The 26,867-nt window shown below is 48.3% G+C and overlaps 1 protein-coding gene across 1 annotated transcript in view; it reads right to left on the minus strand.

Moving 5' to 3' along the window:
- MDGA1 (MAM domain containing glycosylphosphatidylinositol anchor 1) overlaps window positions 1-26,867 on the minus strand; it is a 316,576-nt gene that overhangs the window by 138,331 nt on the left and 151,378 nt on the right. The window contains exons 11-12 of the mRNA XM_019483036.2: window positions 9,484-9,661; window positions 8,328-8,351 (exon numbers count right to left, since the gene is read on the minus strand). Of these exons, the coding sequence (XP_019338581.1) occupies window positions 8,328-8,351; window positions 9,484-9,661 (202 nt within the window). The remainder of the gene's footprint in view (window positions 1-8,327; window positions 8,352-9,483; window positions 9,662-26,867) is intronic.

Below are 26,867 nucleotides of genomic sequence, written 5' to 3' on the forward strand. Positions count from 1 at the left end.
ATAGCTATAGTAGAAAGCCCAACTTGTGTAGATCCAGTTTATACTAGCAAAAAAGACGTCTATTGCCATATTAACTTTGATATAAGTTAATTAACTTTGTTAGTAGAAACTAGTTCCTCAAGCAAAATACATTATGCCAGCCAGAGGTATAGCAGGGCAGGTCTGTGCCTGGGCCAGCCACCAGTATATGGGTGCAGTGCCACCTCCCCCTGCACTGATTATGGCAACACTGACAGCCACCACTGCAGCCCCCGCAAAGGCAGCATCTGAAGCTGTTGCCCTGCCTGGTCACCCCCTCTCAGTTGCACTACTGCTACTAGCAGAATAACTTTTATGCAGGTAGAACTATATCTATACTAGGGCTTCTGCTGCTATAGGGATGTTGTGAAAGGGTCAATGGGTAGCAGAAGACTCTGGGGCAGACCTGGCGTGACACTGATTCCCAGACTGGACCCAACATGACAAAGCTTCTCCATTCTAACTTCTATCATAAAGGACCAGTCCCAGAGTAATGAGATTGTGGCCCACCCTTAGATCCCCATACAGGGGTTCTGTTAAGTCAATGGAAACTGGACACATAGGAGAGAAAAAAGAGCAGAAACATTCCAGTGAAAAATGCTTAGAGGTCTGAAGAGAGAGATGAAATCAGGGCTGAAAGCAGAAGAGATTGGAACGTCTCAATTTAGAGGAAGCAAATAGGAGGGGACATGAGTGAGGTACAGAAAGTAGTGAAAGGTGCAAAGAAGGATCTTCTCCTAGCCCTCTGTCATGTGAAAATAAGGCACACAATGAAATTGGCAGGTAACTGGTTTAAAAACCATAAAGAAGAAACAGGTTGTGGGGAGACAGCGACCCTCCTGCTCTGGCACCTCAGCTGAATGTTAAGTTACCTGGTGTTAGGAAGAAATACCTTTCACCACAGGCAGCTTAGTGCACAGCTCAATTGTATGAGGGCTCACACCCACAAATAGCACCTGGCCCTGGGCACAGCTGGAGAGGGTTCTGATATGCTGCATCAGCTCCTGTCTTCTCAAAATCTTACAGCTTCAACAAGTGAGATTCCCAATGCAGTTTGCCAGCTGACAGAGGGCAAGGGCCATCCGGGTTCTAGTGGCTCAGTCAGCACATGTGGAGACTTTTATGGAGTAGGGCATTTGGAGGTTCTAGATGGCTTCCCTCTTCCTTTATCCACTCTGGTCTCTCCTTGATGGCTCATTGTGCAAGTGAGAACAGAGAACTTGACCCATTCTGAGACCCACCGATACCTAGACAAGGTCCTCAATGCCACTCGTTATGTATGAGCTGTCTGAAGGGTCCATTCACACTGACCAAGGCAGCTGGCCTTGCTGAGAAAGCTCTGCAGGGCTGTGTAGCTCAGCAGGAAACAACTCCTGTGAGCTGAATGCAGCCATACAGGGCTGTGCTGGCCACTTAACTGCTGATTAACCCTGGCTAAGTGCTTTCCGTTCAGTCCATTCATTTTTAATTAGCATCCTAATCCAAATTACTCACTGCCTTGTAGTGCCGAGCAAAAGGGGCTGCTCAGCATCTGAAGCTGGTGGAAGAGAAGAGAGAAGTGGGGGGATTGGACATGCAGGTGCCTGGGTGATCTTCAGCATGAGGATCACACAGTCTCTACAGTTTGTATTGTGTCTGCCTCAGAGACAGAGAGGGCAGGGAGACAGCAACTACTCCATTTCCTTTCCAGGGGCTTAGGTGAATGAGGTGGCTGAGCTTCAGGCTTACCAATGCCACTTGATGGCCTGAGACCTTCAGATTGCACAGGGAAGGCTGGTCCCTACCAGCTCTCCAGTGTGGTGAGTTTGATCCAACACACCCCAGCTTCTCCTCCACTAGGCTCAGCATCTGTACCAGTGCAATGAACCCTGCCAGAGTGAAGCCTACCTCCAAAGTACTTTAGCTGTAGCTCACAGGAGGTGGGATATGGCTAGCTGAATGCCAGGTGTGCTCATCACATGTCTTTATCCCAAATGCAACTCCAGCTCAGTATGACTGCACAGAGATGGGGGGCCTGGTACATTGGAAAGGAGGGAAATGAACAGTGTATGAGTTCTGGGGATGCACTGAAATGTTTGGGGATGTCTACCTATGCCCTGCAGCTGTCTGGGCAAAGAGTTCCCACTCTCCCAGGTGGCATACACTATAACTGAACCTTTGTCAACAGCTTTGCCAAGACATCTCTTAGGATGGGGATGCTGGCACACATTGGGATATGGAGGGAATTGTGCAGCTGGTGCCCTGGGTGCCGTTCCTTGAATGGGCATGGCACTTCAGTCTCCAGGGAAACAGGCTACCCCTTTCAATAGCACAAAAATCTACATAGCATGGGAAAGAAAAAAAGAACTCAATATAGAAATAAGCAGCCTCATGAAGAGGCTGTGTGGCATCTATTTGGGCTGGTTTAAGAAGAGAGTAACCTGTACCTCTGCAGGTGGTCAGACTACAGGGGGCCTTTTGGCTGCACTTCTATCTATCCAGAACATGGAGGATACAGCTGCCTGAGTGACCATGGAAGGTGGTAAGGGATTGTCATGAAGAAAGTCTTTGGCATGGGGTTGTGAGATGAAACCCCTCAGAGAAAGGAACAGAAAACTGAGCAGGCAGGAGGCAGAGACCCCTTGCTACGATGCTGGGAGGAATCTGCTCTATCACAAGACATGGATCACTGTCATGAAACAGAACTACCATCCTACAATTCCTTTAACACACACATCCCTGGACTGAAACTGCTTCTCTTGCTGAAATGAAGCCATTTATAGGGTGCAGTGTAGCTCCCCTAAGAACATCTTAGCCAGGCAGTGAAGAAGAATCCCAGAACCAATAAAGGCTAAACCAGATAATCTCTATAGGAATGTGTATGGGTATTCTGCTGAGCATCTTGTGTGGGGATCTGAATTCTTTGCCAATCTCTAGTTATTCCTATCTGAGGAGCCCAAAGCACCCTCTAATTTTTAACAAACCATTCTCAGTTCCTCTGGGATGCAGAAAATCATCTCTCCCATTTGACAGATGGGAATGCCAAGATGCAGAAGCAGCAGGGGACTCATATAAGGTCACAGCCAGCCAGGGACACAGCTAGAAACAGAACCCCTATGCCCTGATTCCTAGTCCCCTCCTTTAAAATGGCAGACCATGCTTTCACTCCTCCAGAGCCAAGCTGCAAGACCAAGCCAGTTTTGCAGAGGTGAATACATCTCCTCTGTGTTTTTGATAGATACCTGTAGACAGGGCTGTAGCCGGGACACATTCTGTTTGGCTTAGGATGCAAACAGAACTCTACCCCTTAGTAAGGTCAAAAGGTTATGAGCACATCTCACTGTGAGAAACCTGGCAGATCCACCTGGAAATAAACCTTTTCAATGACTCTGCATCCCTGGGGCTGTAGCAGTGATCTAACTGCTGCCCCCAACAATGCGACGTATGCCAGGTCTCAGAGTTGGTCCATCTGGCTAGGATTCTGGTACGGCCCTTGAGAAGCAAGAAAACTCTCCTATTTAAAAATAAAACCTTTGGTTTAAATACTGAACATGTAAATTGTTCGCTGGATTGTTAGAAATGAGGTTGGGCTGGAGGGGAAGCCGGTTCCTCAGAAGCAATTCCTCCTTCACCCAACTGATTTTCTCTATGTGCTATCTGCAGTGGCTGCAGCTAAAGGTGTCGAAGTATTTGTTCCTCTGCTCACATGGAAAAGATCTTCTGCCGTGGCTATTAGCATTTTTTGGCTTTTTCCCCTCCTAGGTGAATGGAAGAGATGTTTTCATTTCAGCCCTGGGGAAGCCATCCCAAGCTTTGATATTTAGGCTGTAGGAGCACAAATGAAGAAGCAGCCAAGTACTGACAATGGGGATATTACATACCTAAATGTACCTGAATTGTGTTCACTATCACTGTAGCACAATGCCTGCAGTAGAAGATTAGGGCACAGGACACCATGATTTCAGCCCCAGGTGGGTGCGTGACTGGCTAGGTGCATGACAAGCCATTTTCCCATCTCCAAAATGAGGCTAGTGTTCCTTAATCATGCTTGCAAAGTGTTTTGGAATCTCTGCATAAAGAGTGCTCTTCAAGAGCATTAAATATTATTTCTATGAGTGCCTTCCACCTAGGATCTCAACATACTTTATCAACATTAATTAACTGAACTTCATAACACCCCTGTGAGATAAGTAATTATTATCCCTGTATTACAGATGGGGAAATTAAAGCAGACAGTGTTATACAGCCTGATTTGCCCTCATTACACAATGAGACACTGGCAGAGCTGGAAGCAAAAACAAAGGTTCAAAATATTTACTCTGCTCCTCCGACCATTATATCCAACTAAAGCAGTGATTCTCAACCAGGGTGTTGTGATACCCTGGGATGCCTTGAGATCCTTTCAATGGTGCTGCAGCTGTCGGGTGTGCAAGCACTGTCAGGTGTGCAAGCATGATTCATAAGATAACTCCAGAGATTCCAGCCATGGTGTTAAAACCATTCTGACCTGCTGTGGTTTTTCTGAGTTCTTCGTAACAGGAGAATTGCTCTAGTATTTTTCTGCGTCAAAAATCAAGTGAAAACTAGAAGCTACCAACAATGCCTTGAGTCTGAAAAGGCTGAGAACCACTGCTCTAGACCAAAAATACTCCTTTTCCATGGCTGAGCACAGGACTTAGAAATCCTGAGTTTCTAGGTGTAAATGGATGTCAAATGTGTCCTGGAACAGCTGATTCGCTTCATTGGGCAAAACATGTCATCCACTGTGCCAACTGTTGATCCTGTGGGACAATGGGCAATGTATTCCCTGCTTGCACAGATATGCTCCAGGGTGCATCTCTGTAAACAGGGAAAATGAGTTCTCTGCTTACGAAGACTTCCTAGAGATTCCCTCTGGTGCATCTGTAAGAGACAAAAGCTGGACAGGAGCTCCCAGGGCTTGAGAGACCCAATCCTGCATGGGACCTTCTGGGGTACATAGGGTTGGGCCCCTCAAGCCATGGGGGCACCTGCCTGGGGCAACTGGAGAGTGCAGGCCATCTGCACTCTCATGCCATAAACCTAACAGACATCTGCCACAATAAAGCGGTGGAAAATACTACCACCTTTGTTGCACCCACATATTTGTGGAACAAAAAATGGTATAAAGGTCTCTTTGCTTTCCCTTTGTGCCACCAGAAAAAAATGTTATGCCAGCACAAAGGTGACATCTATTTATTCCCTCAGTCTTCTACTAAGTCATTTCTCATTCCCATGCACTGACCTTAGGCAAGGAAATTCAGCTTTCTCTGGATCATCTGGGACTGGAAGAATTGGAACCACTAGATGTCTAGCAAAGGAGCAGATGAATTCATAGGCCTATTCTAGTATGACAAGTCCCATGCATTGATCATTCCCTGTCAGATCTCTTTAGCACTATGTTCAGTTACTGAAGCCAGAGAAAGAGTGCTGTTCCTACTCAGGAAGGGAATGGCAGGCTGGCAGAAAATATAATGAAAATGTCTCGTATTTCTCTCTGCCTCGATCTTCAAGGTTGCTAGAATGTACATCTAAAGAATCATTCCACCTGCCACTTCTGGGGTGGAAGAGAACAGCTGTTTAGCAGCACACAGTGCAAGATTTCAGGTGAAGAAGTGAAGACTGTATTCGACTGACATGGCAGACAGAATGGAAGGAAGCAGACTGGAACTCAGAGTGGATATTTGGCATGGAGACCCTGATTAACTTCCTTGCTCTCGCAATAAGAACTAAAAGAGATCTTTCATGACCACAAGAGGTCAGGTTCAAATGAAATAACAAAGGAGTCAGGTGAAGTAATACTAGCCTCAGATCGATTTTTACTGGTTATGGTCAGTCCCATTCCCAACCTCCAAGTGCATGAGGCTTCAGCACCCCCTCCCTAGACTTTCATTTGAAATTGCTGTTTCTGTATAATCCCGGCACCTGCCTCAGTAACCAGGCCACATGCAAGCATGCCCTGATGTCATTAACATCTTATTAGGCGAGGAGAGAAAATGCATGAAGAAATAATTATATCAAGCAACTCTCTGAGTCTATAAATTAATCACTATTGTGTGTGTCCTTGGATCAGGCTGCCAGGGGCATTAATCATCTAATCTTTACCTTTCACTCCAGAGCACGGGGTATCCGTTCCCAGTGTTTAGCTGGGCAGCCAAGCATGATGGCCCTGTGGCTCTCTTTGCTGCCCTTTCACCATGCAGGGGAACGCCAGAATTCAAAGCAGGAGAAGAGTTAAGGGCCTCGGCTGATCTATGAGCTGGGTGATATTCTGGGTTATTCTCTTTGCAGCATGGATACAAAGCTAAATGCCTGTGTGACTGCACTGGTCAGAAGGTCTGAAGGGAAAGGGGCATCTCTGGAAAGCAAGGGAAGCTAGAGCAACTATGTCCTCACATATATGTCCCTGCACTCAGTGTAAACCTTCTGGCTTTTCTCAAAGTAGAACACTACATGCTGGCTCTGTGGCTGCTCCTCTGTATGGAAATATGAGGTTGGCTGCACTTTCACCAATATTAAGACACATTGGGTGAAGTGTCCTGGCTCTTATCAAGCAGCAAAAGCTGTCCCTGCCTGAGCAGAACTTGGCAGTTCCATATATAATGTGTTGAAGAAGACTGCCATACTCAAGACGAAGGCCACAATGGCATTTCTAGTTGCTGAAAGGAAAGACTGTTATCTCATTTACTGAGCTAGGATGCTCTACCCAAGCTAGCTGCTGAAGTAAATGTACTCTGGAAGCACAGACTGCAAAACCCTGTTCATTGTTTCCCAATGATTCTTTCCCAGAGGATGTCTAGGAGCCACGTTGTGGAGAATAAGGGGACAGTGGCAGCCTTCCCTTTAGTGAAGTGGAGAATGAGAGAAATTAGCACCAGAGAAGCCCTGCAACAATGTCGAATGCCCTCAGATAGGACATGCGCCTTCCTAAGGCTCCCTAAGGCAGGGGGGTCAAAGAACATTACATAAAGGGAATTACATTTTGTTTACAGAAATGTCTCGTGGTTCTCTCCCCTCTTAGCTGGAAAACCTAACCCCACTCCTAGCCACCATTATCCAGAGCCAGTGTCCCTTTGCAGCCATCACCCCATTGTTTGTAGCATCCACAGTACTAGCTTATCTGAAAAAGTAACATTTGGATACTCTTGAATATATGTTCAGCTTCTCTTAATGCAATGTGGCAGCTGGAAATAAAGAGGAAGAGCCAGCAACATGGGACTAGCCTGCTCCCTGTGACCCATTAGCTCTGCCAGCCTCTACCTCACATTGGTCATTACCCTGTGATTCAAGCAATGGGGCCTCCATCCAACCCGAAAGAGATGATTCCACAACTTCTTATAACCCCCTGGGCTCTTCCTAAGCAATCTGCTCTCATGACATCTGGGCACCATCCTGTGGCCTGATTTTTCAAAGATGCTGAGTGCTCTCAACAGAATCAGTGGGGGCTCTGGGTTCTCAATACCTCAGATAAATCAGGCCAACATCCAGTTCCCTAAGATCTGGGATCTCACCATATCTCAAAGGGATAAGACATTACTGAAGAAAAGAACAATGCTGTGCAATAAACAACTGGGAATACAGATGTTTGTAGGGGAACTAGATCCACAGCGGAGAATATTCGCCAACATGCAACATCCTACAGAGGTTTTAGGAAGATTCTTTCCCAGTTAGAACAGAATGGGGGTTATTAAAAAGACATACACACACACAAACAAACCCACACACAAACACATATGGGTGTCTACGCTGAGTTACTAATTTCACCATTCATGTTGGGGCATGTTGCTAACATGAAGAGAGTGCTATTGGCAGTCATGTCTTTCCCAGTCATGTGGACAGCAGGGGTGAGATCCCACTCCACTCTGATCCTATTTTACCCTGCTCAAGTCCCTGAGAAATGTTAGCATGCCTGTTTTTGTGATGCACCATCACCTTAGCCATAAGACTAAATCACAACAGGTAGCATGAAAGAGGACTGCCCACCCACCTTTTGTATTACTTGTTTTTCAGGGACTGAGTAAGGTGGAATAGGAGTCTTCTTAGACACCTAATAGGTGGAATAGGATCTGGCCCCAGGTGTACGGGAGAGGGGTTTTTGGGTGCCTTTCTCCTTTTTTGGGCACCCAAAAAAATTGCTTCCCATTGGAACATTTTTTAATGCTCTGTCAGAGAAAGGATCTGGCAAAGCTATCTCTGCCACTCGATGTTCCTGGCAGGACTCTGCCTCACAAATCTGGCATCTGCTGGGGCAGCCATAGGCTACAATCATTCTGTACAGTTGAAAAAAAAAAATCAGTGGTTTCACTGCCTACCTGCTGGGCTGGGAGAGTTGATTGCTGGGGAAGGAAACAGAAAACAGGAAGGGTTAGAATAACCTTTTTTTCCACAAGATAAACTAAGAACCTGGATTAAAAAAAAAAAAAAAAAGGTTAAGTAATGTGACTCGTGCCTACATTGCCCAGCCCATGGGACCTGAGCTGAAGAAGGGAAACTTTTCACATTTGGGACACAACAAGGTGTCTGGGTTTGGTCATTCTTCTTTTCCCAGTGAAAACAGAACCCCAGAAGCAAACCTTTGGCTCTGAGCAAGCCCCTGGGTCTTGTGTCTATGCAGGAAGGACATTCTGGTGCCCCAAGCTCACTCTTTTGTAGAATTGAATGGGGATGAGTATCCAGTGTGGATACCAAGACAGTTTGATATCCTGGGGGAAAACTGACTAGCCTTTAGAAGGTGGATCTGCCAACCTAGAGGGAACAAGTGGATCCCAGATCCCTCTGTAGGGAATGGGTATCCCGAGGGAAAATGAGTCACAGGGGTATCCCATGGGACTCGATGGGTCTCACATCCTCTGCTGAAGGGAAAGAACTCAATTTCAGGATGTGACTGAGTAGGTTTGTACTCCTTGAAGTCTCCTGCTATCTGATATCCTGCAGGAACTGGGGAGGGGGGGGAGCCTTCTGCTCATGGGGCCTAGTGATCTACAGGATTGGAGGCTGGAGTCAGCATCCCAAGGGGATGGAAACCTGCCTACAGCTATAGTGTCTGCTTGCTATCAGAAGAGCAGTGGCATTAATTTATTTAAAGGTCACTGCAGTCCACTTTCCTTTGTGGTCAGTCTGGCTAGAACACACTACCCATGGCCTGGATATGAACACAGCTTCCTTATAGTAGCCAAAGTTTCCATATGGCCTGATTGGAAATACTGGGCTCCGAGCAGCTGGAGAGTGAAAAGCACATGTCAGAGGTGGGGGTGTGTGTGGAATGAGTTGAGGATTAGTCTCCTGTAGCCCATGCATGAGGTCCCGAGCCAAAGTGCAGAGATGACATTGCAATACCATAGTGCTAGATAACATTCAAGGACCCTCCTGGGACCACAATGCTAGAAACAATCCAACAATCAAACTCTCCTCCTTTTGCCTGATCCACTAAAAAGCCCTGACTTTGCAGGGCAGAGGGGAGATACCTACGTTCCAGGTATTGGATGATGCGGGAAGCCATATCTCCAGCCCCAAAGCTGGTTATAGGAGTCAGGCGGACCTCATAGCTCTGAGGCACCTTCAGATTGGGCAAGACATGCTCCAGCAAGAGGCCTTTTTCCATCTTCTGCACAGGAATGAATGTCTGGATGGTGTTCCTTTGACTTAGCTGCAAAGAAAGACAGCAGATCCCAGTGTTAACAGAACCCTGAAGGGAAGAGCCTCAAGACTCTATGGACCAAGCCCTATTCCCTTGTAAGTGGACAAGATGGTCAGGGCCTATTTCAGAAATGTCTACAACATTTCCTCCTTGCCATAGAAGTGTACTCCAAAATCTTATCTTTCATTTAGGACAGGGCTGTCCATCCAGTGGCTTGTGGACCCCTACAGCCATATCTTCCATAGCAGCACAGCAGGGAAGGGCCTGGAGGGAGCAAGGGGGGGGGGGGGGGGGCGGGGCGGGGCGGGGAAGAATGTGTGCTACCACTGCTGCTCACGGGGACTACATGGGCAGTGCATGGCCTCCCACCTCCCTGACACACGGAGGTAGCGCACAGCCCATTCAACAGGGGAGCAAGGGCCAAGTGCTGCTGGTGCTGTCAACATTGTAGGGGAAGAAGGCCTGGGGGCCCAATCCATAGTGTATGGCTCATGTGGTATGCCGTTTGGGGGCGCACACACCAGTGCCACAAGCTGCAGGGAAGTTGGACAGCCCTAATTTAGAAAAAAACCCTTCTGGATGAGAAGATAACCTCATAAGGATGAACCAAGCATCAACCAATGTATATCTGAGTCTGCACAGAGCACGACCCTGCAGACAACTGCCTCATTCATCTCAGACAGGGCCTCATGACACCTTACACATAGCAGATGATGCTTTTCCAAGATACAGCTAAATTTAGAATTTTGCCTAAAGAATTTGTGCTTTGGCTGCAGCTGGGTTTGGAACATTTCACTTCCTGTTTCCCTGACCTGCTGGAACCTGCCTGTAGCTGCCCCTTGTTCTGCACCTTTCTTCACCAGGGAAGGATTAACTGGATTATAGTACAGGCACCCTTCACTGTTGCACAGAACCAGGCAAGGATCACAGCTGAAATCTAATAGATATCCACAGGTTAGGAGGAGTCAGGAACGTAGCCAGCAAACAGCAATGCCTATGGCACAGAGCAGCAGCCCAAGATCCAGACAGCTGAGAAGATGATTCATGGGATTTGATAAACAGACGCTTCCCCCTTTTCTGAGACATATGGGGTGGAGAGATGAAATCAGGCAGCTTAGACAATATCTCAACTGCTGAGACCCACAGAGCTGGGGTTTTTGGAAGAAACAGTGAAAAAACAGCATTGTCAAAAACAGCCATTGCTGAAGTGATCATGATGCATATGGGCTTTTCAGCCATGGGTCAATCGCATATGTATATGGGCATGGAAGGGATCAAAATGGAGAGTGTTTCATAGAAATGCAATTCATTAATGCTGCCATGGAACATATGCAGAGATAACATTGGCCCTTGCTTATGGGACCTTCAACCATGTCTCACCCAGTCCGATGTCATGTGTCCAAAATACTGGGACTTCCCTCATTTCCTCTGAAGAATTATCCAGCCTGACAGATTTCACTGTAAGGCTCTACATGGCTGGCTTTAATGCAGGATTTACTGGCCTGGAACAACAATGGGGGGATCCCAGTGTGGCAAGTGGGAATCAAAGTGCACTGGCAAAGCTCTGTGCGGAGACCAGAATTAGCACGACAGGATCTTGTCAAGTGGCCAACAAAGGGTCAGCAGTGAAGAGAACTAGCAGAGCTGTGTGTGGGGAGCCCAGCACCGGGATAGCAAGGAGCTACAGGGCAGGGGTGAGACATTAGCAGAGCTGTTGGGAGAGCGACCAAAGACAGATCCATTTTCTCCTTGGTTCTAACCCTTCACCTACTTGACACTGTAGTTCACTAACAAAATTAAAACCTCTGGCTGCCGCAGGGGTTGCCTAATACCAGAGCCCTGTGCTTTGCTAAGGCAGGCAGGATCCAAATCCCCCACCAGCAGTTAATTTGGCCACACGCTGGACACAGCTCCCCCATGGACATTTTAAAGGCAGGTCACCGCGGAGCCTTGCCAAGCAGCTAGAAATGGAGCAGACCCAAGCCTGTGGGAGCCTAGCTGAATCCTGAAGCCTGACAGGGAAGGAGACCTTTGCTTCACCTCAAACAGGCTGGATTGCAAGCTGCTTGTGTAACAGCTCTGTGCGCCTTCCATCTCCACCAGCAGAAGGAGATGGCAGAGCCAGGCACTCCTCCTGCCTCACTCTACTTTGGTTCCCAGCAGACTCTGAGCACAGCTTCTTCCACGCCTGAGGGGCAGGACTGGGGCAGCCCTTGTGGGAACAGAGTGTGACCTTGGGTGCTGGGATGCTGTCAGGACCCATTTGCATCAGCACTGTCCCATCTGCACACAGGCTCGCTGGGTGCTGATCCCACTGGAATCCCTGCAGCTCAACCCTCCTGTCTGTCAGCATATCTCACATATGCTCTGCTAAGCAAGAGTGGATCCAGTTCCTGACAGCAGTGACCTCAGGTGCACGGATTCGTACCATATGAGCAATAATCTGGTCGCCAGCCAGGATAAGAAGGATGTGTGATGCCAAAATGGAGGGTGAACTGTAGTCCCAAGTGGGGTGGGATTTGATAAGGAATGCCTGATCCACGGCCTGCAGACCCATTCTCCCTTAAGGCCACCTCAGTCCCTGGGCACTGGGGAGATACAGCCGGCACGGAGGAGAAGGTCAGGAAACAATTCCCTGTTTTAGCCATTACCTTTGGATGGGAAACTGAAGTGGAGAGCTAGAGAGAAGTCAACAGCCAAAAACATCAGCAATAAGGACCGTTAGTTCCTGCTCTGCATTTCATGGCTCTGTACTACAGCTGGAACTTACACACTCCTGGTCCAGTAAATCACTAGCACCACTTTCTGTAGCAACAGGTTTTACTCAAAGTGTGGACCAGGCCTGGCCCTGCCAGTTAAGTCTGGTAAGATCAAAGCTTGGCATATCTCTGCTAGTGACAAAGTGGCGTTTGGAGACCTCAGTTTTCCCACACACAAATAAGTTGCAGAGGACAACAGGGCAGCTAGGACTTCCTATACTTTCTCAGGTATCTGAAACTCACTTCAAGATATTCTCTTCTCCACCACTGCCATGCCATGGAGGGGCTTCCAGTAGACACTCCCTTTCATTCTGCATGGCCCTTTCAAACTTTGACTTCTTCGCTGAGATTGTCCATAAAGGGCCAATTAGCTCCAAAATGTAGTGGCAGTTCTTATGTGGTGGGTACCTGTTCCCCAGGAAAGTTACAGAAAGATCACAGAATCATAAAGTAGGGCTGGAAAGGTTCTCCATAGGTTATCTAGTCCAGCCCCTGAGCCTGAGGCAGGATCACTTCTATCCAAACCACCCTATACAAATCCATTGTCTAACCTATCAGCAAAACAACACAGTAAACTCTGATATAATACAAGATATAGCACCTTAACCTACCATAAGCAGGGGGATGGTAGTTGATGGTGGCCAACATCCTGCTGCTATAAAGGTTGTTAATATATGCCCAAGGGATCCCAGGAAGCGGGCCGTGCTTCTACTATAGAGGACGGCAAACCCCCCACAATCCATACCAATCTGACTATGGGGTAAAATTCCTTCATGACTCAGAATATGTTGATCGGTCCGACCCTGAGCAGATGGGCAAGATCCTCTAGCCAGCACCCTCCAGCTTTAAGTCCCAGCAGGAGCACTGGCAAACCCCAGTCAAAATCCCTAGTGTTGGCTGCAGCCAACATCCAATGCCACTGAAGAAGGCTTAAAAAACCCTGATACATGTAGACTTTTAACAGAAAGTCCCATTTCTGCTAGAGATACCTATACCCAATGTCTCAAAAGAGGTATGGAACAGGGAATTTTCTCTACCCTGTTATGCAGGCCATTGTTATACAGTCCTCTTCACTTCATCTGTGTTCAACTTCATGGGAACTCATCAGCCCACAAAACACTTCATATCACCTGTCAATAATCCTTATTTTTTAAATACCCATCTTGGAAAGATGATGTCTTCTCTCAAAATCCTGGGAGAGATGGCATATATAAAAGGTCACTGAATCTCTCCCCTTCAGCAGAGAATTACACAGCAGCTCTTCTTCCAGCTTCTATCAGGCCACTCCCCAGTCCAGAATCAGTAGGCTTCACTGCTGTAGATGACCCCTTTCTACCTTCTTCTGCTCCATGGCCCCTGGAACATCCCACTGCCTTGTCCCTATGGTGCTGGCATCTTTGCAGAAGCAGCCCAGGATATTTTCCGGAAGTACTGACACCTATACACTAGCATAGGCCCAAACACCCACTGAAGTGAGTCACTGTCAGTGAGAAGGTCCCTGAGGTGCTTCAGGCAGATCACAAAGTATAAGCGAGAACAAGTGAGTTGTTCCAGACAGCCAGTTGCTTTAAACCTCTGGAGCAAGTGTTTGCTAGCAAGGACCACTACAGGCACACAGGGCAACAATATAAAGGGCCCAGGTCTGGCTATAACCCCCAGATGTTCTTCCCCTCTTCCCTGCCCCCAATGACTGATGGCTGCAGCTCTGGGCAGAGCACACTGCAGCTGTACACATCAATCTGGGGGGAGCTTTTTATTCTTCCATAGGGACATCACACTGCCATCTTCACTGCCCCCCTATATCTGTGCTCCTCCCTATGCTGCTCTGGCACCTTTTCTTTCTTCTAGCCCCCTTTCTCCTCCTGATCATGCTGGCCCAGTGCTGTGGCCTAATATTGCTCTGGCAGAGTTAATGAAACACATACAGAGCCATCAAGGCTGGCTACCTTATTAGAGATTCCAAAGCCTCAGTGGAGACGCTCACGCAGGACCCAGCAATGAGCTCATTCATCACCAGGCGCAGGAAACTGCCAGTGGGGCCGATGCAGGAACAGAGCGCAATGCACAGACTCATCTCTGCCTTCAGCTCCTTCCATTTAAAATAATGAGAGGAAAGAAAAAATACACCCATTCCTCTCAGCCTCCCATTGCCTGCTGCAGCTATTACACCAGGCGATCAGGGTGCTTGCAGAGCCATGTGTCAGAGAGGCCCAGAATGGGGGGATCACCCCAAAGTGTGCGCATACTTGGATACATGCACACACACATATGCACACCTGCATTCACACAAGGAAGGACACAAGCCTAGGATCACCACCACATACTTGCCTTCACACAGGCATTTGGGGCTTGCATGTGCACTATGGCTCCTAATTCTAAGCCTCTGCCATCACGCACTGCCAGTAGATCCTCTGGGCTGGACCTCTTTATCAGAACTGGTTCTGCATTTTGATCTAGTTTTTTTGTCATTTAAAAGGGGCTTCTTCCCATGTGGCTTCCAGCTGGATGGGTTGATTGGAGATGGCAGGTAGTTTGGAACAGCACATGTCTAAGGACCTCAAAGGGGGAGGCATCGAGTTAGGCTCGGTCTGCTGTCCCCTCCCCACCCAGGTGTGACATGGTCAAACTTGGAAGTCCCAAAACATGGTTCTGCTTTTGTGGTTCCTTTTGGCTCCAAAGCCCAGGGAATTTCTTGGGATGAAGGAAGGGGAGTGGAGGAATCTTTCCAAAGCAAATGCCATTTTAACCACAAACATTTGCAATGACATGTACTATGATAGCTAAATCCTACACATGATCCTACAACAACTCATCATGCCTGGCCAACACCAGGAACCCGACAACACACACCTTTTCAACACAAACAAGAGTGCATTCAGCTTTGCATTCATGAACAAGGCTGAAAAACAAATCAGTGCACGCAGCTCAAAGCTCCTGTGTAGCCCTAGCATAAAAGTACACTTATATGCACTGGCAAACCTTCCATATGAGACCCATGTTTGTGTGCACCTGAATTCAGGCATAATCCTCTAACAAACCAATGTGGGCAACAGTACCACAAGCCACACGAGACAGTCAAGCAATGCTACAGTCACACACCTGTCCTGAAGCTTGTGAGTAAAGATGCAGTTTCCCATTGGCAAACTGGTACACCTGTATGATGGAGAAAAAGAAATCAGTAAGGAAGCTGGTTTCACTCCCAACCCTCAGAGGGATTATTGTTTTTAAAAAAATAGAGTGAGAAAACTGTATATTAAAATTTTGCAGAGAGCTTGACAAGTAGATTACAGCAAAGGGAAACAGTCATGAGCATCTGCCTTGCCAGAGTCGTTATTCACTATCCGTCCTTATTTATCCTTGCTCCCAGGACGTCTTAGCAGGGGGGGCATGAGCACTAACCCTGCTCTTCTCTGTCTTCTCTCAGAACACTTCATCCATTCTCCATTTGCCTTTTTTTAGCATCACTCTCATTCCCCCAGCCACCCTTCCTGTACCATCAGTGAAGGTGGGGTGGCAGAGTGCAAACTCACTCCATGCTCATCAGCTAAACACACACGTGGGGCACGGGGAAAAGAATTCCCAGCTCTCATCTCTGGTCACAGCAGCCTCTGTGCAGTGAATAAAAGGGGAGAGGCTAGGTACATTCCCACAGGCTGGCATGACAGTGTGTTCCCACAGACATGGTGCTATCTCCCCCTGTCCCCTGCACAGTGCCCTTCACACATGTAGACCTAGAGCTCTGTCTCTGTAGAGTCTTTTCCGCATGCATGCAGTTGTCCGTGACATGCTGAGCTGTCCCTGCCAGTGCTGGCTGAATTGTTAGGATCAAACTGCCTTTGTGCCTGCCCTGAACCCCCAGAGAACTTAACAGTAGGGAGCTGGTCTCATCTTCCAGTTTCTTCCAAGTGCAGTAATAGACCTGGGGCTCAGAGACTGTGGGATCTAGCACTCCAACATCTGTCTGAAGCCCAGGCTTCCTAGTGGGACCTAAGGCGGCCTTGACAGCCATACTGAGGCCATAACATTCAACAGCCTGTGTTGCCTGTACAATGGGCTGTTTAAATGAAACAGCCAATTCAGGAGCACTTCAAATGCAACAGCTCTGGCAAGGCTGGGCACAATCTCAGCATCACACTCCTTTATGGATAGGCATCACCAGGCTCCGGCTTGGGCTATGCTGTGCACTGGGAAGAGGGTGAGCGAAGCAGGGAGGGGCTTTACCTCTCAATGGCAGCACAAACAACACTACCAAAGTGCCTCCTATTCTGTGCTGAGCAAGTAGGACTATAAGGGACAGACAGAGCTCCGGCCCACACCAATCTGGGGTGTCACCTCACAGGCACACCTAAAAACCTTTCCTCTGGCTGTGACTGTCAGAGGGTTACCTGAACAAACCCCAATACAGAGAAATCCATTGAGTTCCAAAGGGTTTCCCATACAGGGAGACTGTGAGCCATGGGTTTACTAGCAAAAACAACCCTGTTGTAATGAAAGCATCGCTGCCCTCTACCATTTAGAATGGAAACCACCCAACTGCATGTTACAGATCTTGGGTTGCTAATGGTGTAAGGCAGGGTTGTCAGCATTCAGTTTATGGAGCCACAGGTTCTGGATGTGGAGCGGGAGGGCTTTGCCTGGTCCTGTATCCACACCCTCACTGGACCTGAGCAGTGAGGAGCTATGCTGGGGCTGGGCAACACCCAGCTGCAACTGTGCTGCAGTGGGAAGGCAGAGAGCAGTGGGGAGAAGCCTCAGCAGTGCAGATGCAGCTTCCAGCTGCCTGGCCCTGATGCAATACCACACTGGCTGGAAGCTGCACTCATGCTACAGCCAGGGAGGAGGGGGCTAGGAAAAGCAGAAGCAGCAGGGATGCAGCTTGCAGTGGCCTGGCCCCAGTGGGAAAACCCCCCAACAACTGATGTCTCGCTGAAGCCGCCCAGCCCAGGACCAGAGCTGGGTTGTTCTGGCTCGCAGCTTGTAAAGGTTGCCAGCCACTGGTGTAAAGAGATTTGTCTTTGGCTTGTGATTGAGCCTCATGTTTGGGAGCTGCAGGATCTGAATCCTGTTACCATCAATCACGATTATAATGGTTGTGAGCAGGGAGCAACCAAAAACAGAGCTCTACCAAGCAGCAACTACATAAACAGAGTACACAGTCCCCACCCTCAAATCAGAGTTCAGAGTCGACTAGTCCAACACCCTGCACAGATGTAGGGTTTACTGTTCCTAAATTATCCCAGACAAGCACCATATCCTGTCTCTTCTTGAACTCCTCCAGCAAAGGGGATCCCACAACTTCCCTGGGCAGCTTGCTCCATTGTCCTGAGATTTGATTTAAATCTGCTTTCTTGAGGTTTAAACTAATCATTTCATGCCCTGTCCTCTGTGCCAAGAGAGATCAGTTGTCCTTCCTCTTTCTTATGGCAGCTCCTCAAGCATCTGAGAACTGCTAACACATGACTCCTTTCTCTCTTTCCCTCCAGACCAAACACACCTAGTTCTTCCACCATTTCCTCAGACAGCTCACTCTCCCACTCCTTTGTCATCTTTGTCACTTGCCTCTGTATCCTCTCCAGTTTCTCCACCTTCTTCCTAACATACAGGGCCCAGAACTGTATATAATGGTGCAGCTGAGACTGAATTGGTGCTGAGGGCAGACATTATACTATGACAACCCTGCTGTGTGGTTCCAGTTGCTGCCGTGAAGCTATTAGCAAACCTGCAAAGAAGCCACTGTGTGGCTCCCTAGCACTTGTGACCTTGTTAAAATACTACGGAAGGAAGCTGCATAGAGCTTTCCTTCCTCAAACCAAACATGCAGCTAAGTTTGCAATAACAAAGGTAAGCCTCCACTTTTGAGAGATGGGAAAACTGAGACAGGGGAATTGAAGAGACCTGCTCACAATCACCCTGACCATTTAAGTGAGCATTATTATACATTAAAGGCAGTGTTCATGATGTGCTGGCCACTCTCTGGACATTCAAGAAGAAATGGTCCCTGAGCACAGGAGTTTGTAGCCCAGACACAGACTAATGATTAAGATACCAGGGAAAAAACAGACAGGGATGTATCTACACAAATCAATAGGATCCACTATAGGTACTATGACAACAATGGGATTCTTAGAGGGGTTTGAGGATGAACAGGTAGGGCCTTCACTGAGGAGCTCAGAGAGATTATATCACATACAAGGGACTATGCAGGAAAAGGCATGGAGATTATTATGTAAGGAGCAGGCCAACAGGTTGACAAAAGTGGGGACAGTAGTGAAGCAAAAAGGTGTGAAGCTAAATAAGAGAAGGTAATTATGCAAAGCAGAGTTACACAGCCAGTGGCAACCAGCAGCTTCAATCTGATGGAACAGCGGCTGGGCAGCCAGTGAAGGAATTCAAAGAGGCAAGGTACAGAATCAGACTAGTGGGCAAAGGCAAACGCTTTAGCAGGTGTATTCTGAATTTACTGACTGGTTCAAAAAGTCACTTATAGTCAAACGTTCCACAGTGAAACAACAGCAAAGCTGGGATTTGCCCAGTTTTACTCCAGGGTGAGCCAGCTTCCACTGGAAGGGTTCAGCAAATGATGGGGGCAGACTAAAACCCTGGATAAAACCTCCCCCAAACCCATTTCATTACTGACCCTGAAGGGCTTGTGCTGCAGAGCGATTCAAGGGCTGAAGGCCTTTTTACAGGGCATTCCATATAAGTGCATGGCCTTAGGACTGGAAAAAGGCTATGCGTTTACTTTGGGTATGCACTTACTGGCACTAAATGTAAACAGTACGTGCATCTACACGAGACTTTTACTGTGCAGTTGACCAATTAACTGCGCAGTACATGTCCCAGCATCTACACATGCACTCCTACTAAGGCAAATGAAATTAATAAACATGGCAGCAGGGTAGTCTTGTAAAATACACATACAACCCCGCTATGGAGTTTTTTCTTGCACAGCGGCACATGTGTAGATGCTGCCCTGGCTGGATGGGGACCAGAGTGCCTCTGCGCAGGGCTAGCCAGCAGACAGCCCCCCCATGCTGAGGCACCCTGTGCCCCAGCCAGCCTCTCTGCAGCTGGCTGCTTTCCGTCTCCATGTGCCCCAGCATGTAGAGACAAGGGAGCAGTCAGCCCTGACTTGGTTGCTTTCCTGTCTTCACATGCTGCTTCGCAGCTGGCTGGGGTGCAGTGTGCCTCAGTATGGGGGCTGCCTGCCAGCTATCCCCATGTTGAGGCACCTTGGCTAGGGGCAAACATTAAAAAAGCCTGAGTCTGAATTGATTTAATCTTTGCAGGCCTGGTGGGTGGCAAATTGGCTAAGGGGTCACACCCAGAGGGTGGTGGTAGATGGGTTGGTATTGACCAGGAAAGATGTGGGCAGTGGAGTCCACAAGGCTCGGTCCTTGGACCCATGCTGTTCAATGTTTTCATCAGTGACTTAGATGAGGGCATGGAAAGCACTCTGTCCAAATTCGCAGATGATACCAAATTATGGGGTAAAGTTAACACACTAGAGGGTAGGGAACGAATCCAGGTGGATCTGGACAGGTTGGAAAAGTGGGTGGAACAGAATAGGATGCAGTTCAACAAGGACAAGTGCAAGGTGCTGCACTTAGCAAGAAGGAATCACCAGCACGCTTACAGGCTGGGGGAGGGCCTTCTCAGCAGCACAGCAACAGAAAGGGATCTCAGAGTCATTGTTGACACCAAGATGAATGTGAATCATCAATAATACGAAGTGATCAGTAAAGCTGACCACACTTTATCATGCATTAGCAGATGCATGACAAACAGGTCCAGGGAGGTGATACTTCCTCTCTATGTGGCCTTGGTCAGTTGGAGTACTGCATCCAGTTTTGGGTGCCACACTTCAAGAGGGATTTGGACAACCTCAAGAGGGTTCAGAGGAGAGTCACTCATATGGTTGGGGGCCTGCAGGCAAAGCCCTATGAGGAGAGACTGAGGGACCTGGATCTCTTCAGCCTCTGCAAGAGAAGGCTGAGAGATGATCTTGTGGCCGCATACAAATTCATCTGAGGTGGGGGGGGCAGCAAGGAATAGGAGATGCTCCGTTTACCAGGGCGCCCCTTGGATTAACTAGGAACAATGGCCACAAACTGATGGAGAGCAGATTTAGGTTGGGCATCAGGAAGAACTTCTTTACAATGAGGGTTGTCAGAATCTGGAATGGGCTTCCAAGGGAGGCGGTGCTCTCCTCTACCTTGGGGGTCTTTAAGAGGAGGCTGGACATGCACCTGGCTGGGGTCGTCTGACCCCAGTGTTCTTTCCTGCCCAAGGCAGGGGGTCGGACTTGATGATCTGCTAAGGTCCCTTCCAACCCAAGTATTTATGAATCTATGAATTTGATTTGCAAGTGCACAGACATTCCCTCTGGACTGAGGAAATGCAGACACATGCCTTCAGTGGCTCAGGCTGGGGGGCGCTAGAGCAGCCCTCCCTTCTCTTCCGAGTACTGAGCTGAGGGGGGCATAGCCGGGCCTGGGAAGAACGCTCTGATTAGTGAGGGGTTTAAATCCTCACCCTACCCTGCACCATCCCAGGCTTTTCCCTGCTCGCTGCTCAAGGGATAGGAGTGTTGCCAGCCCCCAGCCCCCAACTAGCACTCTAAGGCAAAGTGGGGGGAGGGAGGCAGGATTATTTGTATGTGGTGCATGCATCTGTTGATGATACTGAACTTTTCAGTCCCCCTCTCCCTGCTTCTTCATACTGTCTGCAAACTTGACAAGTGAAGGAGCCAGCAGGGAGCTGATAACACAGCATTTAGCAGCCCATCAAGAAACCAAAAGCCTCTCTCATTAGTTCAAGCTCTTCTTGAACAGCTTTTTCCAAGGAAGGAACAGAGGGACATTACCAGCTGACCTGTTGATTAGATCCAAAAAACCCTAAGTGGACACTGTCCTGTCTACCTTTCATAGATCCACAGAAGTTTAGGGCTAGAAGGGACCCTCCTGTTTGCCTTTGTCTTGTCCCAATGAAATTGGAGACACACACATAGGCACCTCTCAGCCTTAGCTAGCATACCACATGCCCAGGGTCCATGGGGCTGGGTTCCATGCTGTGGGAGATGGGAGGGGGGTGATCCCTGCTTGAGCAGTGAATGGTTGGGGGGGAGAGGGACGGGGGCAGGGGGAAGGCAGGCAGACCCTGCTGTGCCTGCAATCTCCGCTGGAGCTCTGGATAGGGAGCAGAGGGGCAGGGCCAGCCATGGTCTCTGAAGCAGACAGCCCAGCCCAGCCCAGCCCAGGACGGCAAAGCATCTGGGATGCTGGGGGACTCCGGTTTAACTTAAATCAGGAAAGGGTCTGCATAAACTGGTTTGACCCAAATCAGTTAAGTTTGATACTACATTCAACCAGGTTTATCTTAAACCAGTTTCAGCCATTTTGAAACAGGTTTATGTGCACTGAACTTCTGTTTTGTTACAGGTTTAAACCAGTTGCTGATGACTTAAACCAATTCATGTGTAATGTCTGTCCCTGGCCCTACTGCCCCAGGCAGCCCCGCCCCACAGCACTGCTCTGACCAGGCTCCATGTGGTACACATGAATAAACTCTGGAGTAATTTGCCCCAGAGTTTTTTGTTCCCAGGTGCACGTTCAAAAAATAAGAAATAAGCCCTGGAGTTTACTGGTCTTTATTGATTGTATGTGTAGATGTATCCAATACTCCTTAAAGCATACAGCCCCACCAGCATTGTGGTATAAGCAGCCCTAAAACCAACTCACTCCCCTTATTTTCACTGGTTCTAATAGCCACTTTGGGGCAGCTATTAGCAGCCTTGAAGATGAGAGGAAGAGAGGCTGTGAAATTGACTAGCACCTGTCATTTTCAAGGCTTCTAGAATAGCAGCCTTTTCACAGTTGCTTCCCCTTCACCATTTCTGGTTAAGTTAAAAATAGTTGCAAAACAGACTGATACCATTATAGTCACTGTGCAGTTAACTGGGGTTCAATTAAGCTACAAGGGAGACAGTGGAGCTGGAAGATGCTACACACATAAGCAATGTATGCATTTAGCAGAGATGCAGAAGTGACCAGAGTTTGTTACAATGTAAGTAACAGGCAAAAAAAGTAGGCCTGGCAATGCCTTATGCTGTCAGGTGGACTATGCACTTACCCAGGGTGCATAGAAGTAGAGTAATGCCATACTCCAACCTGAAGCATCTGCAGAGAGTTCTCTAAGCAGTGACACAGTCTCAGCAGGGCATTCTGCTCAGATCCTCAAGCATTTGCAATTCGTGCCCCTACTACCCAATGCCAAGTCTCCATTTCAGAGTACAACCAATGTCAGAGGGGAGCAGGCCAGAAGGTTATGGTGTCTCGCTTGGCCCCGGGGCCCAGAGTTAGGGCTGCGCGAAGGGTTGGGTGGCGATTTGATTCGGAGGAGATTCAGCCTGATTCGGTGGCCGAATCTCCAAAACTGAATCGAATCAGGGGAACAATAAAAAGGTCCGAATCGATTCAAAGCTCTCCGAATCTTCAGGAAAGATTCAGAGAGCTTTGATGATTTGGACAGTCCCCGCTGGCTGCAGCATGGAGCTGGAGCCGGGCTCCGAGCTGCTAAATAGGGGGCAGGGGAGGGGATCATGTGGGGACCCCTGTCAGCCCTGACCCTGCCCGCTCCCCCAGCCCGCCCCTCCATGGCTTCCCTGCCCACCCCAGCTCCTGGTGCTTTAAAAAAAAAGCCCCATTCACTGGGTGGTGTGGGGTGGGGGGGCAATCCCTGCTGCCCCCCACTGCCTGGGGCTCTGCCATGAGCTCCCTGCCCCCTCCAGCTCTCTCAGCCCCCCATGGATGCCCCACCCGCCCCAGCTCTGGCCCTTTAAGAAAAAAAAAAATGAGAAAAACCCCGGGACTCACTGCTCCTGCGGCGGCGTCGGGGCTTTGGGGGGCTTGTGCAGAGCCCCCCATGCAGCATGGGGAGCAGGAATTGCCCCCCCAGCAGAAACTGGTGAGTCCAGGGGGCTTTGTCGTTTGGTTTTTTTTCTTAAAGGGCTGGAGCCACGGTGGGCAGGGCAGCCATGGTGGAGCTGGGACAGCGGTGGGGGGGGGGTGGGGAGCTCATGAAGCCCCCCCACCCAGGAGCACCCAGTGAGTTCAGGGTTTTTTTCCCCCAGGATCCAGGAGCTGGGGCAGGTGGGGCAGCCTTTGCCGGGCTGGGACAGCGGGCGGGGGATGGGCCTGGGTGATTCGGAGATTTGGCAGCAGCCAAATCTCCAAATCAGATTCAGCTGCATTGATTCGGGACAGTGATTCAAATCACCAAATTGAATCACTGTCCCCCAAATTGGCCGAATCCGAAGCGAATATTAGCCACTTCGCACAGGCCTACCCAGAGTACAAGGGGTTCTTTTGACTTCACTTATGTCAGCATTGACTTCGCTGAGGTCTCTCTCTTCAAGCAATGAATTCAATCCTTGAGGGGTTTTTAGCCGCCCCCCTTCCAGAATCTGGATTCAAGAACACTAACAAATTCAGTAGAAGGTGTCCAAATAGAAACTAGATAAATACAAAACTTGCAGAAAGAGAGGCTAGGGTGGAGAATTAAAAGAACCTCAGCTGTACTGGGGAGGCCATTTAGAGAATGGCAGGACCTCTCCCAAACAAAGCAATGGTGAGGTTCTGAAATGGTCCCTTGGCTGACACATATAGGAATGAATTTGGATGCTTTTACTTCTCTGCTTCTCACTCTGCCATGGGGGTACAGCACTAGCAGGAGAAAATATTTCTCTTGTCCAGAGTTTTGACCCTATAGATTTTCAGCCAGGCTAAAAAGCCCATAGCCATTCTGGCTCAGCTCTTATTCTGTGAGCATTTAGAGGAAGTAAAAGCACAGCCATATTCCGAAACAAAGATCTTTCCCATGGATTAAAAGGAATACTCTGTTTGGCTGGTGTCTGGCCATGATGAAGGTCCCAGCCTGCCTTTAGCGCTTTGTTCAGGAAAGCTGCAGGACATTTCCATTGGCAAAGGAAGGTTAGGAGATTTGGTTTAAATACCAAACCAACAGCTGGGATAATTTTCTGAGCCTTAGCCAAACCTCCTGCATTTGTAAAGATGGGTTATAATGGACTCCCTTGCAAGATCCAAGTTATTTCCTACTCTCAATCTTGCAAGGAAATATGTTGAGAAGGCTAGGACTGGATGAGATTTCCCAAGTGGATTTGTTTCCCCGCTCTTGCCTGAAAACGAGTCATTCCGTGTTTTCAGGATAAGTGACCATTCATGCCAACTTCAAGCCTGCTATGCATAAACATGTTGTATAGGCAAACTAGGAATCTATGGACATTTATACATGTGCTCTGGGAGGCACAGAAGGGAGCCGCTCTAATTAAAGTGCCCAGAGCATCACATGTATCAGCATCCTGGTGCTGAAAAATGGGAGCAGGGGAGCTCATCTAAGCTTTAGTTAAAGCCCCCCTGCCACCATTTTTTAGCATGGGGACACTGATACACATGACACTGGAGTATGCTGGGGAGCATGGTAATTACCATGCTCCCCAGCAGACTTGATTAATCAAGTCTGTTCTGACATGTTATAATTACAGCATGCTGGAGCAGCTTCAATGCACATGTATAGGCACCCATTGTCTTCCTGTTTCTTGCACAAGTCAGACATGACAGTTCAAATGATGGTGCTTAGCCAATAGGACAGGCCAAGGCAAATTTGTTACAAAGCCAAATGAACAGTCTGGAAACATTTCTCAGCCAAAAGTAAATTATTACTGGGAGAGTTATTCTCCTTCTGGGATGAGTGGAAAAGAGCTGCTAGCTCTAAGGTGGAGGCAGTGGGCCTGTGGAAGGCAGCCTGAGCCATGTAAGCCAGGAGACAGGCTCTCTCTCTTTCTCTCTCGCACACGATCTGCTGCCCATTCTCATTAGGTGCCGGGAGTAGCAGTTTACAGCTTCCCAGAGAAGCCAAATTGGTGCTGTCACAAATTACTGTAACTGCTTGTTCCACATTCTTCAGTAATGTCTTTCATTAGGGGCTGATAAGAAAGCAATATGTATTTTATTAGCATATGTTCCCCCAGCTAAGAAGAACAGACCTAATCTTCACTTTGTCAGGAAGAGAGTCAAGTGAAATCTTCAGCCAAGCTGAAGGGTGCCTGGCAGCTGTCTGAGCCGTGGGCTTAATGAGGATGAGAAGCACCACAGATCTGGAGGTGAGGGGGAGCATTAGGTTGGGAAAAAGGTTGCCAAATGGAAAATGAATAACCAAAGGGGTGGAAAGGAAGAGGAAGCCATATGCTTCTGCTCCTTTTTCCCCTTTAGTGAAAGCCTGTGACCGAGTGAACTTGGTGCTTGTAAAAGACAAGGCTGAACCAAGGTTGACCAAGATCTAACTTAGTATAGGTTAGGTAACTTGGCATTGCCTTTCATGAAACCTTTCTTCAAACTAATCTGCCTCCCCTTGCCAGCCCGATAGGCATTGCTCCCTTTCCCTAAAATATTCCTTTCAGGCTAAATCTACACTACTTTTTCTTTTTTTTTTTTTTGGGGGGGGGGGGGGAGGAGGAAGGGGTGCAGCGGAGGAGATTACTGCAGCATGGGTAAGCCTACCTGATCTAGCTGTAAACCAGCTAAGTTAAGATCACACAGCAGTGAGGCTGCAGTGGTATTGGCTGTATGCACCCATCTGGGACTTTGGCCATGCATGATAGCAGTGTACCAGTGCAAGTTCACTGCTGTTGGTACCCAAACTAGCTAGATTATTAAACTAGTCCAGCTATACTCATGCATGTTGCCCTAACCCCTCTATCTGCTCTGCAAATGCACCCTTCAGTTACTTTGCTGCGCTGGGTCCCACCATTTGGACAAGTAGCTTTCACACTGCTGGACAAGACTTGTTCATGCTGAGAGGTGCTGGAATGAATACAATGCAGAACCAGAAGACCTCTTTTTATCTCCAGCAAAGGCACAGCAAAGACCTTGGAAAACCTAGGCTTCCCACACAGTGCTTCACTAACATACCTCTTTCCTGTCCTCGGAAGACCAAAGGTCATAGGAGACAGCCATCTCCATGGACTATTAGCTTGGCCTCCTTACTGATACTGATGGAACCTGTGATGGCTGTTATTAGCGAAGAGATCTTTTTATTAAAATAAAATAGTTTGCTTCTACAGGACCAGGCAGAAGGCCAGGCAGGCTAGCATCTTTGAGACTGACTGGTTCATAGATGCATGAGATTTTGTAGGTGACAAAGCACCTCTTCCATGGCCCTGGCCTCCCTGACTGACACATGACCCCTGGCATAATGGAGTCATCTCACTTTAGCTCTATAGGAAGGCCTGCTTACGGCCCACATGGGCAAATGGCTGTGAGCTTAAGGCTGACCTCTGATTTAGCCGCAACTGCCCTGTCTTTCATAAAAAAGAGGCAGCTTACAAACACAATCAACCTTCTGGTTGACACATGCCACCCATCCTCTATCCTCAAGCT

This window comes from Alligator mississippiensis, chromosome 1, assembly GCF_030867095.1.
Source record: "Alligator mississippiensis isolate rAllMis1 chromosome 1, rAllMis1, whole genome shotgun sequence".
Taxonomy (NCBI): domain Eukaryota; kingdom Metazoa; phylum Chordata; order Crocodylia; family Alligatoridae; genus Alligator; species Alligator mississippiensis.